This window comes from Tupaia chinensis, unplaced genomic scaffold (genome assembly GCF_000334495.1).
Source record: "Tupaia chinensis unplaced genomic scaffold, TupChi_1.0 Scaffold000221_1, whole genome shotgun sequence".
NCBI classification, from domain to species: domain Eukaryota; kingdom Metazoa; phylum Chordata; class Mammalia; order Scandentia; family Tupaiidae; genus Tupaia; species Tupaia belangeri.
Window position 1 is genome coordinate 1,524,846 of NW_006159696.1, and position 20,021 is coordinate 1,544,866.

Genomic DNA, 20,021 nt, shown 5'->3' on the forward strand with positions numbered 1-20,021 from the left:
TGTGAGATGTGGGACCCGGCCCCTCTGCAGCGTGTCTGCTGTGCACGGGCCAGGTCTACACGCATTCTACTTTCATGTCTGCTCGCTCTCTCCCACAACCCCCCATGTCTGTCTCCACATGAGAATGCGAGCTCCTTCGAGGCAGGGCCATCCCGCCCCGCGCAGTGACGCGCCGACACTCAGCGAGCACAGCCTGGACCCTGCCGCGCTCTGTGCCTGCTCTTTTCTGAGAAAGCGGCCGTTTTCCGCTACCACCACCTGAAGGCAGTGAAACGTGCCCTGTCCAAACAGCACTGCCCTCGCTGCAGCTAACCTCTCCTGCTTACTCCTTCTTGGACACTCCACAGGCTGGCGTCCCATGCTCCAAGGTCGGCAGCTGTCATAACCCCCTGTGGCTCTAGGGGACTCCTGGTGTGAACGGAGGCCTCCCTGGCTGCTTCCTGTTCCACTGGTCCAGTCTCCTACCGAAGCCTGCTGGGGGTCACGGCGCCCACTGGTGCCCCGTGCTGTTCAGACACAGCCTGCAGCTTCGAGCCTCACACTGACCCTCTGGCTTCATCTTCACGAGACCCTCTGACGTATATGTGTTCTTATCTCCATTTCATGGATGAAACAGAGATGTCATAAGATTAATAACTTGCCTAAAGACAAAGACTTTGAAAGTTCTAGGGCCAGGATTCTTTCTTTCTTTTTTTGAGAGGTTTTTGCCATAGAGCGCACGCACTTGCTGGAGAGAAAGAAGAGACGGTGAGAGGGAAAGTGAGAGATCACTCTCCTCCCCCAAGGGGGAATGCCCACACCACAGTCCCTTCTCCTCCATTCTCCTGGGGATTTTGGGCGAGCACACACACACCCAGTGTGAGTTTCAAGCCGCTGGGTCGGGGCCTCAAACCACGGTTGGCCACGTGGGAGTCCAGTCACGAAACCTCTCTGCCATTTGCTGGCCCCCAGGGCCAGGATTCTAGTTCTGGTCTATTTGCCTACGAGGACCATAACTTCCAGTCTATCCTGTTTCCTCTGTTCTGTTTGATCACTTCCTGGAGAAAAAGGTACCTGCCAGTTTCTTCACTCAACACTTATTTTATGAGAGAACGAACATCAGAGGAAGGCCGGTCTCCCTGAGCAGCAGCAGAGCGGGGCTTCACCCGCTTCACTCCCGTATCTACGGGTACGGGAGCCGCGGTTTCCTGTGTGCCGACGGCTCTTAACTGGAGGCTCGGAAATCCCAGAGGAACTTCGTAGAATTATAGGGAAGGTCTGTGTGCCTCTGTAAGTCCAGTCTTCTGGGGAGATGGCCCACACTTCCTCGAAGGCCACGGCTCTCTGAAAGGCTGAGAAGCACCATTATACTGACTGCCTGAGAAAGCTGAGATGAGATACGAGCCTCGGTATGCCTCCTCCTTCTTTGCGTACTAGATTAGTGGTTATCACAAATTACATATTTATCATTTAAAAACAGCTTTTGCTGGGGCCAGGAGATGGCATAGTGGTTATGCCGCTGGACTCCCACTTGGCCAACTGCGGTGTGAGTCCTGGACCAGTGGCTTGAAAATCACACCGGGCTCGTGTGTGCATGAACCCGAGATCCAAGGGAGAGAATGGAGAAAGGACTGTGGCATGGTCATCCCCTCTGGGGAGTGATTTCTCACTTTCTCTCTCATTGTCTCTGTCTCTCTCTGGTGAGCACACATACTTCATGGCAAAAACCTCTAAAAAGATTTATTTTGGGCTATAAAGCATGTGTGCTCATCAAAGAGAGACAGAGACAGCGAGAAAAAGAGAGAGGGAGAGGGAAGGGAAGAAGGCACCCCTACAGGGATGGCCACACAACAAATCCTTTCTTTTCCGTTTTCCTCTCGGGATTTTGGCCATGTATGCGCACACACCCTGCCGTGGTTTTTGTTTTCGTTTTTGTTTTTTTTTTGGAGAGGTTTTCGCTATAGGGCACATGCGCTCGCCAGACAGACAGAGAGAGACAGAGAGACAGAAAGCGAGAAATGGGGGGATGGCCACACCACAATCCCTTCTCCTCCATTCTTTTCTCGGTAACTTGTGCACGCACGCACACATGCCCGGCGTGAGTTTTAAGTCACCGGGTCCGGGATGCTAACCGCAGTCAACTACATGGGAGTCCAGCGACATAGCCATTACGCTAACTGCTGGTCCCACCCTGCCATGTTTTTCAAGTCTCCTGGTCTAAGACTCGAGCTGCACAGTTGGCAATGTAAGATCCAGCCACCTTAACCACCACGCCATTGGCTGGGCTACAAATGATATTTAAAGCACACAGCTAAAGAGCCAGATGAAGAGACGCTGGGCAAGGCATGGCAGAAATGGCACGGAGCACCCAGGCCCACCCAGGAGCCTCCCCATCCCAGTACCTTCATGTGACCAGCTCCTGGGAGCTCCCCCAATATTTCTTTCTTAAAGTTATTTTTATTTATTTCATTTTACTTACTACTATGTTTATTATTTAATTTGCTATAGGGAATGTGTGCTCACTAGAGAGCGACAGGGAGGGGGAGAGAGAAAATGAGAAAGCAAGTCCAGGACTGGAACTGCGCTCGGCCCTGTGGAAGTCCAGCGCCTAAACCACCACGCTGCCTGCTGGCCCTGCCAACACTTCTTAAAACAAATGTGATTACAATGTCCAAGCTCATCTCCTAAAATCGACTTTGTTCTTCCTCAAGAACATCAAGGCGTGCTCTCCAGCCGTTTAGGAAACCCTGTCAACAGGCAGAGGCTTTCAAAGCATTTTAACTCTGCCCTTCCTAGTCTGCTTACACGCTTTAAATGCTCAGACACTTTCACACTCAGAACGGGACTCACATCCTCCAGGTCGGATGGACGAAGGGTTGCCAAGATTCAGCAGCTGACTGGTAAGTGTTGACTGCAGTGTCGTCTCCCCAACCCACTGGTCCTCACGCACGGTGACATCTGGAGAGGGAAGAGAGTCTCGGTCATGCCGTCACACCGTGCTCAGAGTGCCAGTCCCCGCAAACCAGTCCACAGCCTTCCGCGTGCCAGGCAACCACAGCTCTGCCTGAAGGCGCCAAATGGTGAAACAGCAAATCCAGGTGTGAACCCAGGTACGTGGACAGACAGGTAGAACACGCAAACCGCTCCGCACGTTCAAACAACACCCACGGCGAGGCTCCCGTCCAGAGAGAGGCTGAGCGGCGCTCGTTCACATAGGCAAATGCTGGATGCCGTTTCCGACACACTCTAATCTGTCAGGAGCAGGGAGCGGTGCAGTGGCCCACAGCAGCAGTCCCTACAAGGGCAGCGGCATTCAGGACACCCCACTCCCTCTGCTGGATCTGACACGAAGAACACACCCCGCAGCACTGACCACTTTCCCTGAGCCGCAGGTCGGCATCTTCTACAGATGCTGGAAGTGAGGACGCTGGGCGCAGGGACACTTCCCCAAGGGGACGAGAGTGAAGGGGCGAAGAGGGACAGAGAAGAAACCTTTGGTGGAGCTAAGCACGCCTCCAGGTAGGAGCAGTTCCAGGCAGAGCGAGAACTGTGAGTTGTAGAGGGAGGCCTCCCAGGCAGGGTACATGTGCACGGTGCCAGAGGTGGAAAGAGGTGTTAACGGCAGCAAAGTCCTTTGGAGATAAAACGGGGCACATAAATTCCTAGTGACTGCTCCCAAGCTATACTCCAGACCCTCTGCTCAGTGACGCCTCCTTTAATAAAAGCCACAGCTGCCTCCTGGACACTCCCGCCCAGGCGTCCCACTGCAGCACTGCCCACACCTGCTCCCCACCTCCCCCGTGCCTCGGTGGGGGCCCACTGGCCTGATGCCGCCGCCGTTCCCTAGTGCAGACCTCTCCCGCCAGAGACTAACTGACACAAGAAATTTTTTCCTTTCTTTCCAGATTTCCAAACATGATTAATACAATGTTAATTTAAAAAACCACAATAGAAATCTGTATTTGTCACCTCGCTGAGAATGTAAGGTGACAGTGTCACCGAGGGTCGGGTGCAGTAGCAGAAATGCTATCCTTTCCCATGGAACCACCACAGAAAAGGGCTAAGGGTAAGACGCGCACAGACCAGACCCTGAGGAACGAAAGGGGCCCAGTGGCGCGTCCGGACTCTCGTGGGGAAAGCCGAAGGGGCGGCAGGGGAGGCTTCCAGGGAGAAGGCGAATGGGGCTAGGGAGCGCCTGAGACGGCGTGCAGGACAGGGCAGGGAGAGGACGCGGCGGCCTGCGGGGTCGATCTTGCACCCCAGGAGGCACGTGGTAAAGACATGGTCCTCGAGGACATGAAGAACGAGGAGAACAGAAACCCACAGGCCAACCACGGTCGCAAAGCAAACGGCCTCACCTGTGAGTAGAACTATGTCACCGAGAAACACGGTCAGTGCCCAGAACGCCGCGGCCCTCCACAGGCACACCCTTCTCTTCCTGTCCGACTGATCGATCACCGTGATGGTTGCTAACGGCACTTTGGTGCCAGCATTTGGTCCCGATCTGATGTGTATTTCCTTCACGTGACACGGAGACAGCACCATGACAAGACAATTGTACTTGCGACCTGCAGAACCGCAGTCTCTGATGAGCGAGGTTTCCCTAAGCCCCTCCAGTGCAGATGCGGCCCCCGGGCTCCGTGCTCCGGCAGAGGCTCGCGGCTTAGACACCAGCCTCATCTTCTTAGCTACTTGCAGAACCTTAGATGGAGCTCCAGAATGGGCCCGGTTATCGTCAGGGGCCCGGTTTCTTTTGCCAGCACTCCTGGGTGAAGGTCCCGGCTGGGAGCACAGCACCCCTGCGCTGCACAGCTTGATGTGCAGCCCCTCTGGGGGCCACTCGGCGTCAGAGCCCAAGGGTTCTGGACACGCTGCAGTTCCTTCGGGGCTGTGGCCAGGGTGCGCCTGGATGGGGCAGTTTCTTGTTTCAGGACAAATGGGACTAAAAAGTTCAAGGGAATACACCTGGGTTTGATCACTGCCATGTCCTTCCGCAAAACCGTCAGGCGGGGTCAAGTGAGCTCCCACTGCTGTTACTTCACCAGGACTTGCCTCTGGCCCGGCCTCCTCGCTCGTGGTCCCCTCATTTATAGAAGCCTGTCCTTTCTCCTTCCTTTGAGCTAAAAAAGCAACCTGGCTGGCAGTCATCACACTGAGAAATTCCGTGTGGGCTGAAACTCGGAGGCCTGAGCCCGGCCCGCCTGCTCCTTCCCCCTCGGGCAAGTCTCCTGGGTCGGAGGACAGGAACTGCGGATGCTGGCTTTGCATTGCGTGACTTTCTGCGGGCACACGCGTGGTCGGGACTGGGTCAGAGCCCACGTGAATCTGCTCAGTGCCGCGGACCAGATCCAGCAGACCTGCACACGGCAGGCCCGACGGGAAGGAGCCTGTCTGCAAACTCTGACCACACGTACCTGCCCGAGCCTCGAGCGGCCCACCCACCGCTGTCCTGTGTCCACCGAGCAGCTTTGGGGGCGTTCCTTCGTCACCGACAGGCTCAGCTCCGTCCTCACCTCTGCCCGTCTGCTCCGTGGAGCCAGCTGCATGGCTCGGCCCCGTGGGGTGACTCTGCTGGGGGACTGTCGCCTGCGTTTCAGAAACAGAACGTGCAAAGTCGTCCTTCACGGGAGCAGGACTAGTCACACGGCGTGACAACGAGTGCTCACGAAGACCCGGCGGGCCGACAGCTTCGGGGCCCCAACGGGACTCAGCGACCCCATGCCAGAGACCTCCATCCCTCAGGCGTCCAGAATGCTCATCCCGCAGGAGCCGGGCTTCCTTCCAGGGCGTGGTGGTCGACATTAAAGAAGTTGTGTCCTGTGATACCGTCATTTCCAGGGGACCCACTGGAGCACCCCAAAAAATGTGGACTCGTGCTCCCCCACTCATGGTTTCTGATAAAAATAAGAAAACCTGAATTACCATTCTGTCAGTAGGTTTTTAAATATTGATATCAACTTAATAACATACTAAACAAAAATGTAATATAAAGTAGGAATCAGAAACAGTAATGGAGGTGATTTATGTTAGTACTCCATTTAATTATAAAATTTGTGAATATGCAAGAAATTGTAAGGAGAAATCAAAATATTCACCAAAGATGTCCACCTAAAGGCTGTCTTTAAGGAAAATAAAGCTAAGTGTACCGAGTAAACAGGTAAAGCACTCTCACTGCACTCAGCCCCCGCGTCGCCAGAGACCTGCCTCGGTCACACAAGTTACACGCCTGCCCAGCAGCACACGGGAAAGTGCCGCAGAGGAAGCGGGACGCCGCGGGGTCGCCAGGAGTGGTTCTGGGCCCGGCCACATGAAAAACACACCAGGCACAGGCACACATGCCCAGGACCCTGATGGGATGGCCAGCAGGAGGGGAAGGGGCCGCAGGCTGGGGCCCCCCCAGGGGCGCGTTCTCTCTCCCTCGCTCTCTCTCTCTCTCCCTCGCTCTCTCTCTCTCTCACACATACACACACACACCCTCTAGCAGTTAAGAAATAGTAAAGAAGGGGAAATGTGTACCCTCACTGACTTACCTACCTGCTTTACCCCACAGATCTTCACAGTGAGCTTAGGGCCTCCTTCCTTCAACTCTGAACTCAAGACCCCAAATCAAAATAGAAGGCCCAAAGCAGAGGTCAGAGAACATTAAAAATGGAGGCATTCTTCGAAATGTACAAGGGACGATTTATTCTCTCACTCCAGTCTGTCAGCCCAACCACTAAGAGGTTCTCCATTGTCTTTTACATTTTTCTTTTTTTTTTTTTTAAGTTTTTGCCATAGAGTGTGCGTGCTCTCGCCAGAGAGAGACAGAGAGAGGGAAAGTGAGAAGTCACCCCCAGGGGGGATGGCCACATTGCAATCCCTTCTCCCAGGATTTTGGGCACACACACAATGCACCTGGCACGATCTCCAAGCCACCAGGTCTGGGACGCGAAACACGGTCACCCACATGGGAGTCGAGCACCTTAACCACTGCACCACCTGCCAACTCCAGGTTCTGTATTTCAACCTTCTCTAAAACATATGTGAAATAATAACAATAACTTTGCAATATCTGGATAAAAGAGCAATTCTTTAAAATTAAAACTTTTTTTTTCATTAACCATGGCACTTGAGTCTTCAAACAGTTCATTGAAAAGGTATATTATAAAAACACATTGATTTCAATGTTTTTCCAGCTACCAGGGCTGGGACTCGAACTACACATGTGGTTCTGTCATGTGGGATCCAGTTGCCTTAACCACTATGCCACCAGCTGGACCCCAACTGTTAAAAACCTACAATTCCATAAAGAGAATGGAGGGACCAGCCAGTGCATGGTGGTTGGGGCACTGGCCTCCCACATGAATGACCACGTTTCGACTCCCAGACCTGGTAGTTCTCTTTCTCTCTCTGGTGAGCACATGTGCCAACTAAAAAAATAATATTAACAATAAGTAAAATTAAATAAAAAATTATTTTTAAAAAAGGAGAGAATGGATAAATCAGATTATTCAAGAAGGAATTACTATATGGCAGCAAAAATAAGTGCTACATCTAGGTATCTTACAAACATAATTTTACACAAAAAATCCACTTTGAAAAATATGCAACTCGAGGCGTCAACATAGCGAATTTTAAATATACCCAAAGATAAAACACCCTACGTGGGGCCATGGTCACCTGTGCAGGGTAGAATGGTGACATGAAATGTAAAAGGTCCATGAGGGCTTTAACTACCCGAACGAGCTGTTTCACTACATGTGATTACAGAGTGGTGCTTTATATCATTCAGAAAGATTTTGTAACAGGGACCAGCAGTTGGTGTAATGGCTATGTCGCTGGACTCCCATGTAGTCAACCGCAATTCAAGTCCTGTACCCAGTGACTTAAACCTCACGCTGGGCGCATGTGTGTGCGTGCCCAAGATCCCGAGAGGAGAATGGAGGAGAAGGGACTGCGGCGTGGCCATCCCCCCTGGGGGGTGATTTCTCGCTTTCTGTCTATCTCACTCTCGCTCTGTCTTTCTGGTGAGTGCACACACCCTACAGCAAAAACTCTCCAAAAAAAAGAAAGAGAGAGAGACAGACAGACAGACAGACAGAAAGATTTTGTAACATTCAAAAATCCTAAGGGAAAAAAACTGAGAGGTAAGAGTATGGATATTTTTGTGGGTTCCTTTTTAGAGAGATTTTTGCTATGGGGTGCATGTGCTAGCCTGAGAGAGAGAGACTGAGAGCAAGAAATCACCCCAGAGGGGATGGCCACACCACCATCCCGTCTCCTCCATTCTCCTCTCAAGATCTTGGGCACGCAGGCACACATACCCAGTGTGAGGCTTAAGTCACCAGGTCTGGGACTCGAACCACTGTCAACTACATAGGAGCCCAGCAATATAACTATTACACCATCTACAAGTCAAAAATTATAGGTTTTTAAAAACATATATTTTAAAAGCTTTATTATGATGGGGCCAGCAGGTGGCATGGAAATTAAACGGCTAGATCCATATGGCCAGCTGCACGGTTCAAATCCCAGACCCAGCAGCTTGAAAATCACACCAAGGACATGAATGTACATGCCCAAAATTCCATGAGGAGAATGAAGTAGATGGGATTGTGGGGTGGCCATTCCCCCACAGGGTGATTTCTCATTTTCCTCTCTGCCCCTGGCAGGCACATGCGCCCTACATCCAACTAAAGTGAAAGTTTTTACTATGAGCAGTGAGTGCACTGGGGCATCAGGAAAGTCCCAGCACATGCTGGGATAGAAAAACACATCCTGATTTCTCAGTGACCTCATATGACGAGAGCTATGATCTTCATAACCAAATCTTCACGTGTTTGGAAATTCATGCTTTTCTTTCATCATCTCCAAATCAAGCATAATATTCCAGCAGCGACGTAGCAATGGCCCCGTATCCGGCACTGCAGTATCCGGGCAGGGACGACAATGCAGCCGGCAGACCTCGCACTCTAAAACGGCCATCCCGCAACGCGTACTCTACAGCAGTGCTGATACTCGGGACACGGAATTCAGTAACTTGGGTGTCGCATCCTGGCCCGCTGCAAACCAGAGGAAGACTAAGGGCCACTGTAACTGCAACCACATGTCACCCACACTTGAGCCTCACAGGAAGCAAGGCCTGCACATGGAATAGCACTCCTTACATGTCACCATTATCTTCACCACGAGGGGGCCCCAGATAGCACAGCAAAAACCTCCAAGTTCAAAATTACTGGACTGGACCAAAACCAGGAGGAAAAGGAAGAAACAGGAACCCAGCGTGTCAGTGGGACTCCGTGGGCACGCACGAGCCAGACGCAGCCCAGTGCCATGGTAACCAGTTCTTGAACCTTTGCGTTTCTTCTGCAGTGGTTTCCTCCCTTGAGTCCCAAACCTTTCAGACAAAACCCAGTGAAAAACGTCTCCTATTTTGTTTCTTTGTCCTCACTTCACACTTACTCAGCTCACTCACGCGTGGCTTCTATTCCAACAGGTTTGCTGAAATGCTTTGCATTATGGAAGCCAGCGACCTTCAGATGATCAAAGGTCAGTTTTCAATCCTTATCAGACTGCCACTTGTATCGCTTTTTGCCACTGACACTGTTTATCAGTCATTCTTTCTTCAAACATTCTACTTTATTAATTCTGTGAGACCACCAAAAACTGATATTTACTAGTTTATTTTTCAGTCAGTCGCATAACCAACACTGAGCGCAAGGCGAGGCCTTGTGTTAGGAACCAGGGACCCGCCAGCACCTAGGCCTGCACGGTCTGAGTCTCAGGAGAGCCACTGACGACCACGGAACTGTCACGAGCTGTGACAGGTGTCGCCAGGCAGGAGAAGCGTGTGACAGGCTGTAGCCCGTTAGCAATACAGATAATCACAAACGTCTGCAACTGAATTTCAATAACGTTCAGGGGAGAACGTTCGACACAGCCCCCAGAGTCACTCCAAACGGGGCCCAGGAGAACTGCCCGAACGGCCCTCCCAAGCACAGGCTCGCTGCGGTGACCTCGAACACTCAGTGTAAGCCCCTGCCTCCGCGTCCTGGCCTGACACTCTCCCCTGAAAGTCCTCAACCTGACTTTCACTTTCTCTCCATTGAGAGACGATGAGTCCACACTGCCAAAGTACTCACCTACTCTGCCCTGCTGAGCTCCCTCTGGCCTCTCGCCTTCCGGCCAGATTAACACCCTCCACCGTCTTCCCCAGCCCTCCTTCCTCGGGCTCTCTCCTGAGTCCACAGCGCTCTGGGCCATTCATCCGACCCCATTAACCCCCACACACCCGCTGACGCTTTACCCCAACTTCAGGCCTGAATTTCGAACACCGATACGTGCAGAACCAAGGACGCTCGGCGCCTGCTCGGAGCGGGGCCACGCGGAGCCGCCTGGACAGTCCGAGCAGCCCTCCGGGGCCACACCTGCCCAGACCTGCTCCAGGAGGCACCGGCAGCTTGCCTGTAACTGCGGGGCTGGGCCCTCATCTGTCTCAACGAACACCCCTCCCAGTGTGGGACTCCGCCATTCAAATAAAAAAGCTGCCTGAAGAATGGCTCCTCTAGTTATTAGGTAGCCAGGTGCTCTGCTATGCAAAAATGTGTCATGACTTTCCCAAAGGCCCAGTTAAAAAGCAGTCAGTTTTTTGGCCCAGCCTTTAGATCGGAGACTCAAGCCACGCAGTCGGCTAGCGGGACCCAGCCTCCGCGGCCCCCGTGCCTCCTGGCAGGCCCAGCTGCACTCTCTGAAAACCTCTTATTTACACTGGAGCCTGCTGCTCCTGCTAAACGCCCCCATTCAGGAGTCGCGAGTGTGGGCGAGGAGGATGGAGAACGGGGAGTGGGGAAGAAAATATTCAGCACCACAGAATCCCGCAGAGCAGGAGGTGAGCCGGACGGCAAGGAGCTCCCCGATTCCGGGGTATGTCTGAATGTTCTCGGAGGGTTAAAGCTCATTAAGATACCAAGCGGAGTCTGCAAGTACACATCCATTACCGCAGTTAATCATTACACCGTTTCCCAATCTGCAGAAGGCCACTTCCCTCAGAAAGACCAACACGGCACGGCCTTATCTCCGCGTGGTCAGAGTCTGATGAGTGGGTCAAAGATTTAGAAAACAGGACGGACTGTATCAGCAGGTTGTCTTCGCAGGCACCGAGGCAAAAACTCGCTTACCGCCAGACACGTTTGGTTAAGAGTGAAGTCTCCATCCCAACAGCCACAGCCTCGCGGTTATAATGTCTTTTCATGTCGATTTTACCAAAAACACTAATGGTTCATAAAATCACTCAGTAGCAACAAGTGACTAAATGAACGGCGCCACCGAGATTACCATTAAGAGCATGGGTTTTGGGGGACCAGCAGTTAGCGTAATGGCTATGTCGCTGGACTCCCATGTAGTCGACCGTGGTTCGAGTCCCGGACCAGTGGCTTAAACTCACACCAGACGCATGTGCGTGCGTGCCCAAGATCCCAAGAGGAGAATGGAGGAGAAGGGATTGCAGTGTGGCCACCCCCCTGGGGGGTGATTTCTCACTTTCTGTCTCTCTGTCTCTCTGTCTGTCTGGCGAGCGCACGCGCCATATAGCAAAAACCTCTCCAAAAAAAAGAAAAAAAAAAAAAAACTGCGTGGGTTTTGGAATAAGACAGAAGTGAGTCCAAACCCCCCACTCTGCAAGGAGCTACAGCTAGAGGCGTGAAAGAGTTGAAGCAAGGTGAGGGGGACGTGGGGCCATTACTGTCCCCGTGTCTGTATGCCCTTGAAAACATCCACAGTGAAGTGCTGGATTTGTCTGTCCCAGGAGAGCTAAGTTTACCTGTCAACTGAGAATCTCACTAACCCCTATCTTACAGCGCTGCCGCGAGCTAGCACAAGGCAATTGCTCCACGAACGTGAGCTTGCCATAGCAGTAAATCCAGGAAGCCCCCACACACGCTTGGTGACACACACTCCCCACGGTGCTTCGTGTGATGTTTTCAGGTTTTTCACATAGGGCACATGTGCTCACTGGAGAGACAGAGAGGTAGTGAAAGGGAAAGTGAGAAATCACCCCCCAGGGGAGATGGCCACGCCACAATCCCTTCTCCTCCATTCGCCTCCTGGGATTTGGGGCACACACACATGTGCCTGGGCCGAGTTTCAAGTCGCCAGGACTGGGATTCGAACCACAGTCAGCCATGGAGAGCTCAGTGCCCTCACCACCACACCACAGGCTGGCCCCCACTTTTGTTTTTACATGGATATTTACACTGTGATAACCGTAAAGTCAATTACAATTTCGTATTCTGCTTGAATTCAGGTGGTTACCCTTTTATGTCAATTTATAACCTTCCTGATCATGTTTTTAGCAGTGTGTTTTATTTATTTATTTAATTTGCCACAGGGCATGAGCATTCGCCAGAGAGACAGAAAGAGAGAGAGAAAAGTGTGAAAGCTCCCCCCGGGGGAATGGCCGCGCCACACTCTCTGTTCTCCATGCTCCTCATAGGACTTAGGCACACACACACCCAGCATTTGATTCAAGCTCTTGGGTCTGGAACCTGAACTGCACAGTCAGCCATAGGGGATCCAGCTACCTCAACCACCAATGCCACTGGCTGTCCCTCTTCCAATCATTTTTAATGCTAACTTAATATTTTAATAATAAATCTATTAACTACTACTCTAATTCATTAACTTGTTTCTGATGTCATTATTCTAAATATTACTGTAATAAATTATTTAGTGCATTCAGCATCACTTTTCAGTTTCTTATGATAAACTCCCAGGTATGAAGTTACTGTGTCAAAGATAAAAACAATCTCTGCCTCTTAATAGTTATTATATAATTGGCTACAGAAGTCGTGGGCCATTTCTAATGCTACAAACAACAGCTGGGGGGAGCAGTCTTGTCACAACCTCTAGCAAATTTTTTAAAAAGAAATAAGGTTAGAAAGATAAGCAGGCATACTATAGAGGTCTGACCACTTTTTCCTATTTCCGAAATCCTTTCCAGGGCCCACAAACACTAGCAGACCGTCCTGGCCCGTTGATAACAGGGTTCTCCCTGCACCCGCCCCTGGCGCAGTACTTTGTGATGTAGATTACGTCTTCCTGTTAAAGTAGTTCTTTTCTGATCTCAGCAGTCTTTCTTTTTCAATCACTACCCTAAAAACTGGAAACCCACCTATAACCTACAAACCCCCCCTTCCACAGGTCCCGCCTTTTTGGGTCAGACCAATGGAAAAACTCTTCACTAAATTCCAAACCCTGTCTGTCACTCTCAAAATCAAATAAAAGGTACCCCTGTACCTGATCACCCTGAGAAATGCACGTTTTGCTTCCTCCCGGGCCTAGGTCACTCATATTCTGCTTAGAAATAAGCCGCATTATTATTTTTACAGAGTTGGTTATCTTCCATTGACAATCTTAAAAAGTATTTTTCCAAATAAGGGGACAAAGGTATTTCATTTTATTTGCATTTTCTTAGTTATTTGGAAAGCTGAAGAAATGGTAAATTCTAAATTACATTTGGATGAGTATCTTTTCTTTTTTCCAGATGTTTTTCCCTTAGGCAGGTGCACTCACCAGAGAGAGACAGAGACACTACAATCCCTTCTCCTCCATTTCCCTCCCGAGATCTTGGGCATGCATACACATGCCTGATGTGATTTTGAAGTCACCGGGTCTGGGACTCAAACTATGGTTGGCCATGTGGGAGTCTAGTGCTGTAACCGCTATGCCATCCGCTGGTCCCGAATATCTTTACTATTTGAAGAATATACAAGGAGATGCCTCATGTCCTAGCAGTTAAGGGACCCACATGGTCTACTGTACAGTTCAAGTCCCAGACATGAAGGCTTATGAAACGTGCCAGATGCATGTATGTCCAAAATCTCAACAGGACAGAGAAACGGTGGAGAAGGGATTGTGGCATGACCACACTCCATCAGGAGGTGATTTCTCTCTGTTTCTCTCTGGCAAACACACAGACCCTCTAGCAATTTTTTTTAAAAGAAGAAAGGATAGAAAGATAGGCAGGCATACTACAGGGAGGACAGTATTGTGCGGGCAGGAAAGCCATGACACATTTTCACATAGAAAAATATTTCATGACCTTACCGACGACCTACTGTATAGTTTCAATCACTGCAGAACACTCATCATCCCAGGGGCTGGCAGGTTGCATGGTGGCTAAGGCACTGGAATCCCACATAGCCGACCATGGTTCAAGTCCTGGACCTGAAGGCTTGCTTTCCTACTTTCCCTTTCTTCCTCTCTGTCTCTCTCTGGTCAAATTAAACAAATAGTAATGATGATAATAAATCAAATGAAATAAAATAATTTTAAAAAAGAACACTCATCATCCCAGTAAAATGAAAGAAAAATGTATAAATTGATAAGAAAACACTTTCTCCCTATTAAAGTAACAAAAAGTCATTAAAAAGGTGCAAGGGTACAGGAAATAGTTTATACTTGTAGGATTTTAGTGAAAACTCTCTAGAGAGCAAATTGCAATGCATGTCAAAAGTCTTAAAACTGTGCACCCTGTTCGTCCCACAACTACACTCCTAGGAGTTTAAACTAGGGGCAGCATCCCTGGTATCTGTGCTGAGACCCTGCTACGAGGATGCTCACAGCGGTGTTGTTCACGGCGTTAGAAAAGTGAGGGAGGGGTGCACTGATCGAGATCTGGCTAAGTAACTGATGGCACATCCACAGAAAGGCGAACCGTATGGCCATTTAAAATCACTGCCAATACACTGTCATAGAACCATGTTCTCAATATATCGATAGGTAAAACAAGGAGCCTGCAGCTAATTATACATGAAAAGATTTCACCTCACATCTAAATTTCATATTAAACACCTTTCAAAATAATATTCAGTTTGCCATTATTTACCTTGAGATTCGAAACCCTTCCTTCTCTCATGTAAGAAAGGCTTCAAATACGCATATGTTCTCCATGGTGACCGACAAAAGTGATAATCACAAAAAAAAATGTTCTTCATTCTTTCACTTCATTTAACCAATCCAATTTGTTACTTAAATCATCTGTGCTAACAAATAACACAGAAACTAATAACCCATCTACAATGTGCACTCATGCTCAACTCTTGAGAATTACTAATAGTTACTGGATGTTAATATCTAACTTACGATTTGAAATGATAGAATATTTCCACATTTTATGTGACTTACACAAGGACAAAAGATATATTATTTGTTCCTCAGGAACAAAAGTAATTGAACTTTAAAGCTACTACTCATTCTTGAATCTGAACTAATAGTTACTAAAACAAACCTGTGAGCAGACAACTGATTTCGTAAGTCTCCTTTGGTCAGCCTTGATTCCCTTTGCAATGGCCTTCGGAGTGTCAGTGAAATATCTGCAAGCCCCTCGAAGCAGCACGCGAAGTGCCCCACGGTGAGCGCCGAGCAGGCGAGCGTCCGACTCCTGTGTGCAGCTCACTGAGACCGTGCACCTCGCCCCCACTCCAGGGCATCGGCCTACTCCTAGTGAAGCCCAAATCTTCAAAAAGAAAGTGTTCAGTTAACCTAACAGGTTTTGTTTTTCTTTACAGACAGGGTGATCACACATTCTGTCCAGAACTCTTAGCTGAAGCGGGCTATCCCAGTGACCTGTTTCTCTTACTCTCAAAACTGTCTTAAGTTTAAAGATAAATGATCTATGGGGCCGGCAGGTGGCATGGTGGCTAAGGGCACCGGACTCCCACATGGCCAACCCCAGTACAAGTCCCAGACCTGGTGGCTGGCTGGCTCTCGTTCACTCTCTCTCTCTCCTTTTCTGGTCAAATTAAAATAAATAAATAAAGTTAAATAAAATAATTCTTTTTTAAAAAAGATAAACAATCTAGACACCTAGTGAAGAACCACATGCATACATGTTCTATAAATGAAGAGCATCCCTGCTAATATATGTTATCAAAAATATTATGCTAATAGGAGTAACTTAAAAGGTGAAGACAGGGACTGGCCTCATGGCCTACTGATTAAGGAAGCTGGATCCCACATGGCCAACCACAGCTCAAACCTGGGCCCTGGTATATGATATGGGTGAGCATGCATGCCCCAAATCCCAATGGAATAGAGAAATGAGAAGGGAATGCAGCATGACCATGCCCCACGAGGACTGCTTCCCCCTCCTCTTTCTCTCTCCCTCTGTCTCTCTGGCAAGCACATGCATGTGATAATCACAAAAAAAAATGTTCTTCATTCTTTCACTTCATTTAACCAATCCAATTTGTTACTTAAATCATCTGTGCTAACAAATAACACAGAAACTAATAACCCATCTACAATGTGCACTCATGCTCAACTCTTGAGAATTACTAATAGTTACTGGATGTTAATATCTAACTTACGATTTGAAATGATAGAATATTTCCACATTTTATGTGACTTACACAAGGACAAAAGATATATTATTTGTTCCTCAGGAACAAAAGTAATTGAACTTTAAAGCTACTACTCATTCTTGAATCTGAACTAATAGTTACTAAAACAAACCTGTGAGCAGACAACTGATTTCGTAAGTCTCCTTTGGTCAGCCTTGATTCCCTTTGCAATGGCCTTCGGAGTGTCAGTGAAATATCTGCAAGCCCCTCGAAGCAGCACGCGAAGTGCCCCACGGTGAGCGCCGAGCAGGCGAGCGTCCGACTCCTGTGTGCAGCTCACTGAGACCGTGCACCTCGCCCCCACTCCAGGGCATCGGCCTACTCCTAGTGAAGCCCAAATCTTCAAAAAGAAAGTGTTCAGTTAACCTAACAGGTTTTGTTTTTCTTTACAGACAGGGTGATCACACATTCTGTCCAGAACTCTTAGCTGAAGCGGGCTATCCCAGTGACCTGTTTCTCTTACTCTCAAAACTGTCTTAAGTTTAAAGATAAATGATCTATGGGGCCGGCAGGTGGCATGGTGGCTAAGGGCACCGGACTCCCACATGGCCAACCCCAGTACAAGTCCCAGACCTGGTGGCTGGCTGGCTCTCGTTCACTCTCTCTCTCTCCTTTTCTGGTCAAATTAAAATAAATAAATAAAGTTAAATAAAATAATTCTTTTTTAAAAAATATAAACAATCTAGACACCTAGTGAAGAACCACATGCATACATGTTCTATAAATGAAGAGCATCCCTGCTAATATATGTTATCAAAAATATTATGCTAATAGGAGTAACTTAAAAGGTGAAGACAGGGACTGGCCTCATGGCCTACTGATTAAGGAAGCTGGATCCCACATGGCCAACCACAGCTCAAACCTGGGCCCTGGTATATGATATGGGTGAGCATGCATGCCCCAAATCCCAATGGAATAGAGAAATGAGAAGGGAATGCAGCATGACCATGCCCCACGAGGACTGCTTCCCCCTCCTCTTTCTCTCTCCCTCTGTCTCTCTGGCAAGCACATGCATCCTCTGGCAATTAAAAAAATAAATAAATAAAGGTAAAGAGAAACATTCTTTTCATTTTCCTGTTAAAATGCTTAAATAACAAGGAAATATTAATTGAAAGAAGGTTGAATTATGCCTAAAAGTTATCATTTGCATTTGAGAATCTCAACACAGAGATAAGAATTAAATGAGGTAGGAAAGAGAATTAAACTGTATTTTGCATCTAAAAGGAAAAAATGGAGGGCCTGGCTGTTGGATCTGAGTAATGAGGCTACAGAGAACAAGATAAGTCTTTCTGGATCCAGACTACCAGAGGCGGCTCAGACAGCCAGAAGTCACCTTACCCAAGGTCACCCTTCCTAGGAAGGTCAAAGGAGAGATCCGAAATACCAGGCTCACACTCCACTTGCCCCTCATCCCTGCCAGGCAACGTCAAAGGGACTGAACTTCAGGATGAGCAGTCTGGAGCTTAGGCCTTCGGTGAGTGCCAGGAATCTGCTGACCCCTGCACCTGCTCTCAACTCCCCCACCTCCTACAAAACTGAAAAGCAAAATGAACGAAATGGAAATGAAGAAAAAGATGTGCTATTTATGCCCTGCCTTTCCTTTATAAAAATCATACTCATCTCAACAAATGGCAGGTCCATTCCTCAAGCCAAAACCCTGATGTCATCACTGAGTCTCACTTTTTCTCATACTCTACCCCCAACTGGTCGTCAGATCCTGTTAGTTCAACAATTAGAATTCATTTGGGACATTTAGAATTCACTTTCCTCCACCACCATCCACTAGATTAGGCTCGAATCACCATCCTCTTGATTATCTGTCATATCTCCTGCTGGTCCCCTCCAGCCCCAGGGAATGCTGAGTTTAACTAAGGAGCTCCCGCCAGGTCACGAAGCCTGTGGGCAGAGGAGCGGGACTGGAATGCAGGAAGTCAGGCGACAGGGCCCGTGTATGTCCTTAACCACTGTCACACTGGCCCCTGGCACTCCTATTTTCTGTCTTTGTGCAACAGTACAACTAGAATCGAAGCCAGCCCCTATCCAGGCGCACATGCCACTGGGTCAAGGTGAACAGGCTCAGGAAGTGTGGACTTAGCAGGAAAAGTATGAAAGGAACAACCCATGGACATAAAGGAACTTCCTCACCAAAGACTTCCCACTAGGAAGTTCACTGGAAAGTTCCTACTGGGGAATGAGTCATGGTTTACAAAGACATCTGTTTTTTCTTCCTTACTTAACTCATACTCAACACACTTACTCATTCTCTCTCCTTTTTTTTCTACCTGGCAATGGGGTGCTAACTTAGAAGCAATGACACCTCAGGCCCAGTCTCTGGCACAGTCAGGAGCATACCGGGCAGCACGGAAGGATGGTGCATTCCCACTGCAGTTCCAGCGTCCAGTCCAACGGGCCTGAAAACACACCAGGCATGCACGTGTGCGCCCAGGACCTGGAGAACGGGAGGGAGAGGGTCACGGGGTGGCCGCGCCCTGGGCAGGGTGCTCCTCTCTGGCTCTGTCATGATGCACAGGTGCTCGATCATGAATATGTAGCTTTTAAATTAAATATTTAAAATGGTTTGTATCATTGCTTGGCAAGTTAAATAGGAGCCACTGTAAACCAGCCCCCTGTGGTAGCTTTCTCCCTTTCATCCTCAGTATCTGCTGAAGTTGGACTGTCCCCTCTAAAACTCATGCTGGCCCTCCATTGCCATTGGGGCAGTGGTAAGAGGTGGGGTCTGTAGAGGTGAGTGGTGACGCAGGAACACGGGGGTGCGAGGTGATCGGGCCCACACTCACAGTGAGACATGGTTCTTGTCCCACGCTCAGGAAAATTAGAATCGCGGACACAGAGTAGAATAGCAAAGCGGGGAGTTTGTTCAAGGAGAGGGAAGGAAAAACAGAGCTCCCAAGAAGGGAGGGGTCCCGGAAAATGGGTTGCTAAGGAAGAACTGTGGTGAGGGGTTTTTATTTGGGTCAGGAAGGGTCCCACCTGTTCTAGGTGGGACTTGTGCATGTATTCCCTTCCTGGTGGGGAGGGGCACATGCTGGGTGGGCCCAGTTATTTTCCTAATTTTGGAGTGGGTACCAAGGTCAGGAGATTCTTTGCCTAGAGCCTTGGACCAAGAAAACCATTATCTTATCTTCTTCCTGGACGGTGGTGGGGCCTGGAAAATGCCTTTGTTTTAGGTCTAGTTCACGCTGCCTAGGTCAGTCACTGAGCCACCGCTGCCTCCCTCTCAGACTTGGCCATTTTGTGATTCCATTTTGGGTCTATACCCTAACTGTATGTTTAGGGTCCCTGTATGTCCCCTCTAAGACTCAGGCTGAACCTCGAGTGCCACTGTGACAGTGATAAGAGGTGGGGTCTTTAAGAGGTGAGGAGCCCATGAGGGCTTGGCCTCTGTAAAGGCATCAATGCTATTGCCTTGGGAGTGGGTCAGTTATCACGGAGTGGGCTCCGATAAAAGGATACGTTCAGTCCCTGCTTCCTCTCTTCCTCTTGTGCTCACTTCCATCTTCCAACACGGAATGCCCCTGCGCCAGATGCCACGGACATGCTCTTGGGCTTCCCAGCTTCCGGAACCATGCACTAAATAAACTTCTGTGGCCTGGAAATGACCCAGTCCATGATATTCTGTTATGGCAGCAGAAAGCGAAAGAA

General features: G+C 49.1%; 1 protein-coding gene across 6 annotated transcripts in view; it reads right to left on the reverse strand.

Moving 5' to 3' along the window:
• Nucleotides 1-20,021, reverse strand: part of SHLD2 (shieldin complex subunit 2) — a 73,684-nt gene that overhangs the window by 30,646 nt on the left and 23,017 nt on the right. For 5 of the 6 annotated variants that reach the window (XM_027771532.1, XM_027771536.1, XM_027771531.1 and 2 more), the window contains 2 exons: nucleotides 4,338-5,873; nucleotides 2,830-2,937 (listed from right to left, as the gene is read on the reverse strand). In XM_027771532.1, coding sequence (XP_027627333.1) covers nucleotides 2,830-2,937; nucleotides 4,338-5,868 — 1,639 coding nt within the window. In that variant the 5' untranslated portion in view covers nucleotides 5,869-5,873. Of the gene's footprint in view, nucleotides 1-2,829; nucleotides 2,938-4,337; nucleotides 5,874-15,244; nucleotides 15,638-20,021 lie in introns of those variants that run through there. The other variant, XM_027771533.1, reaches the window with a different exon arrangement.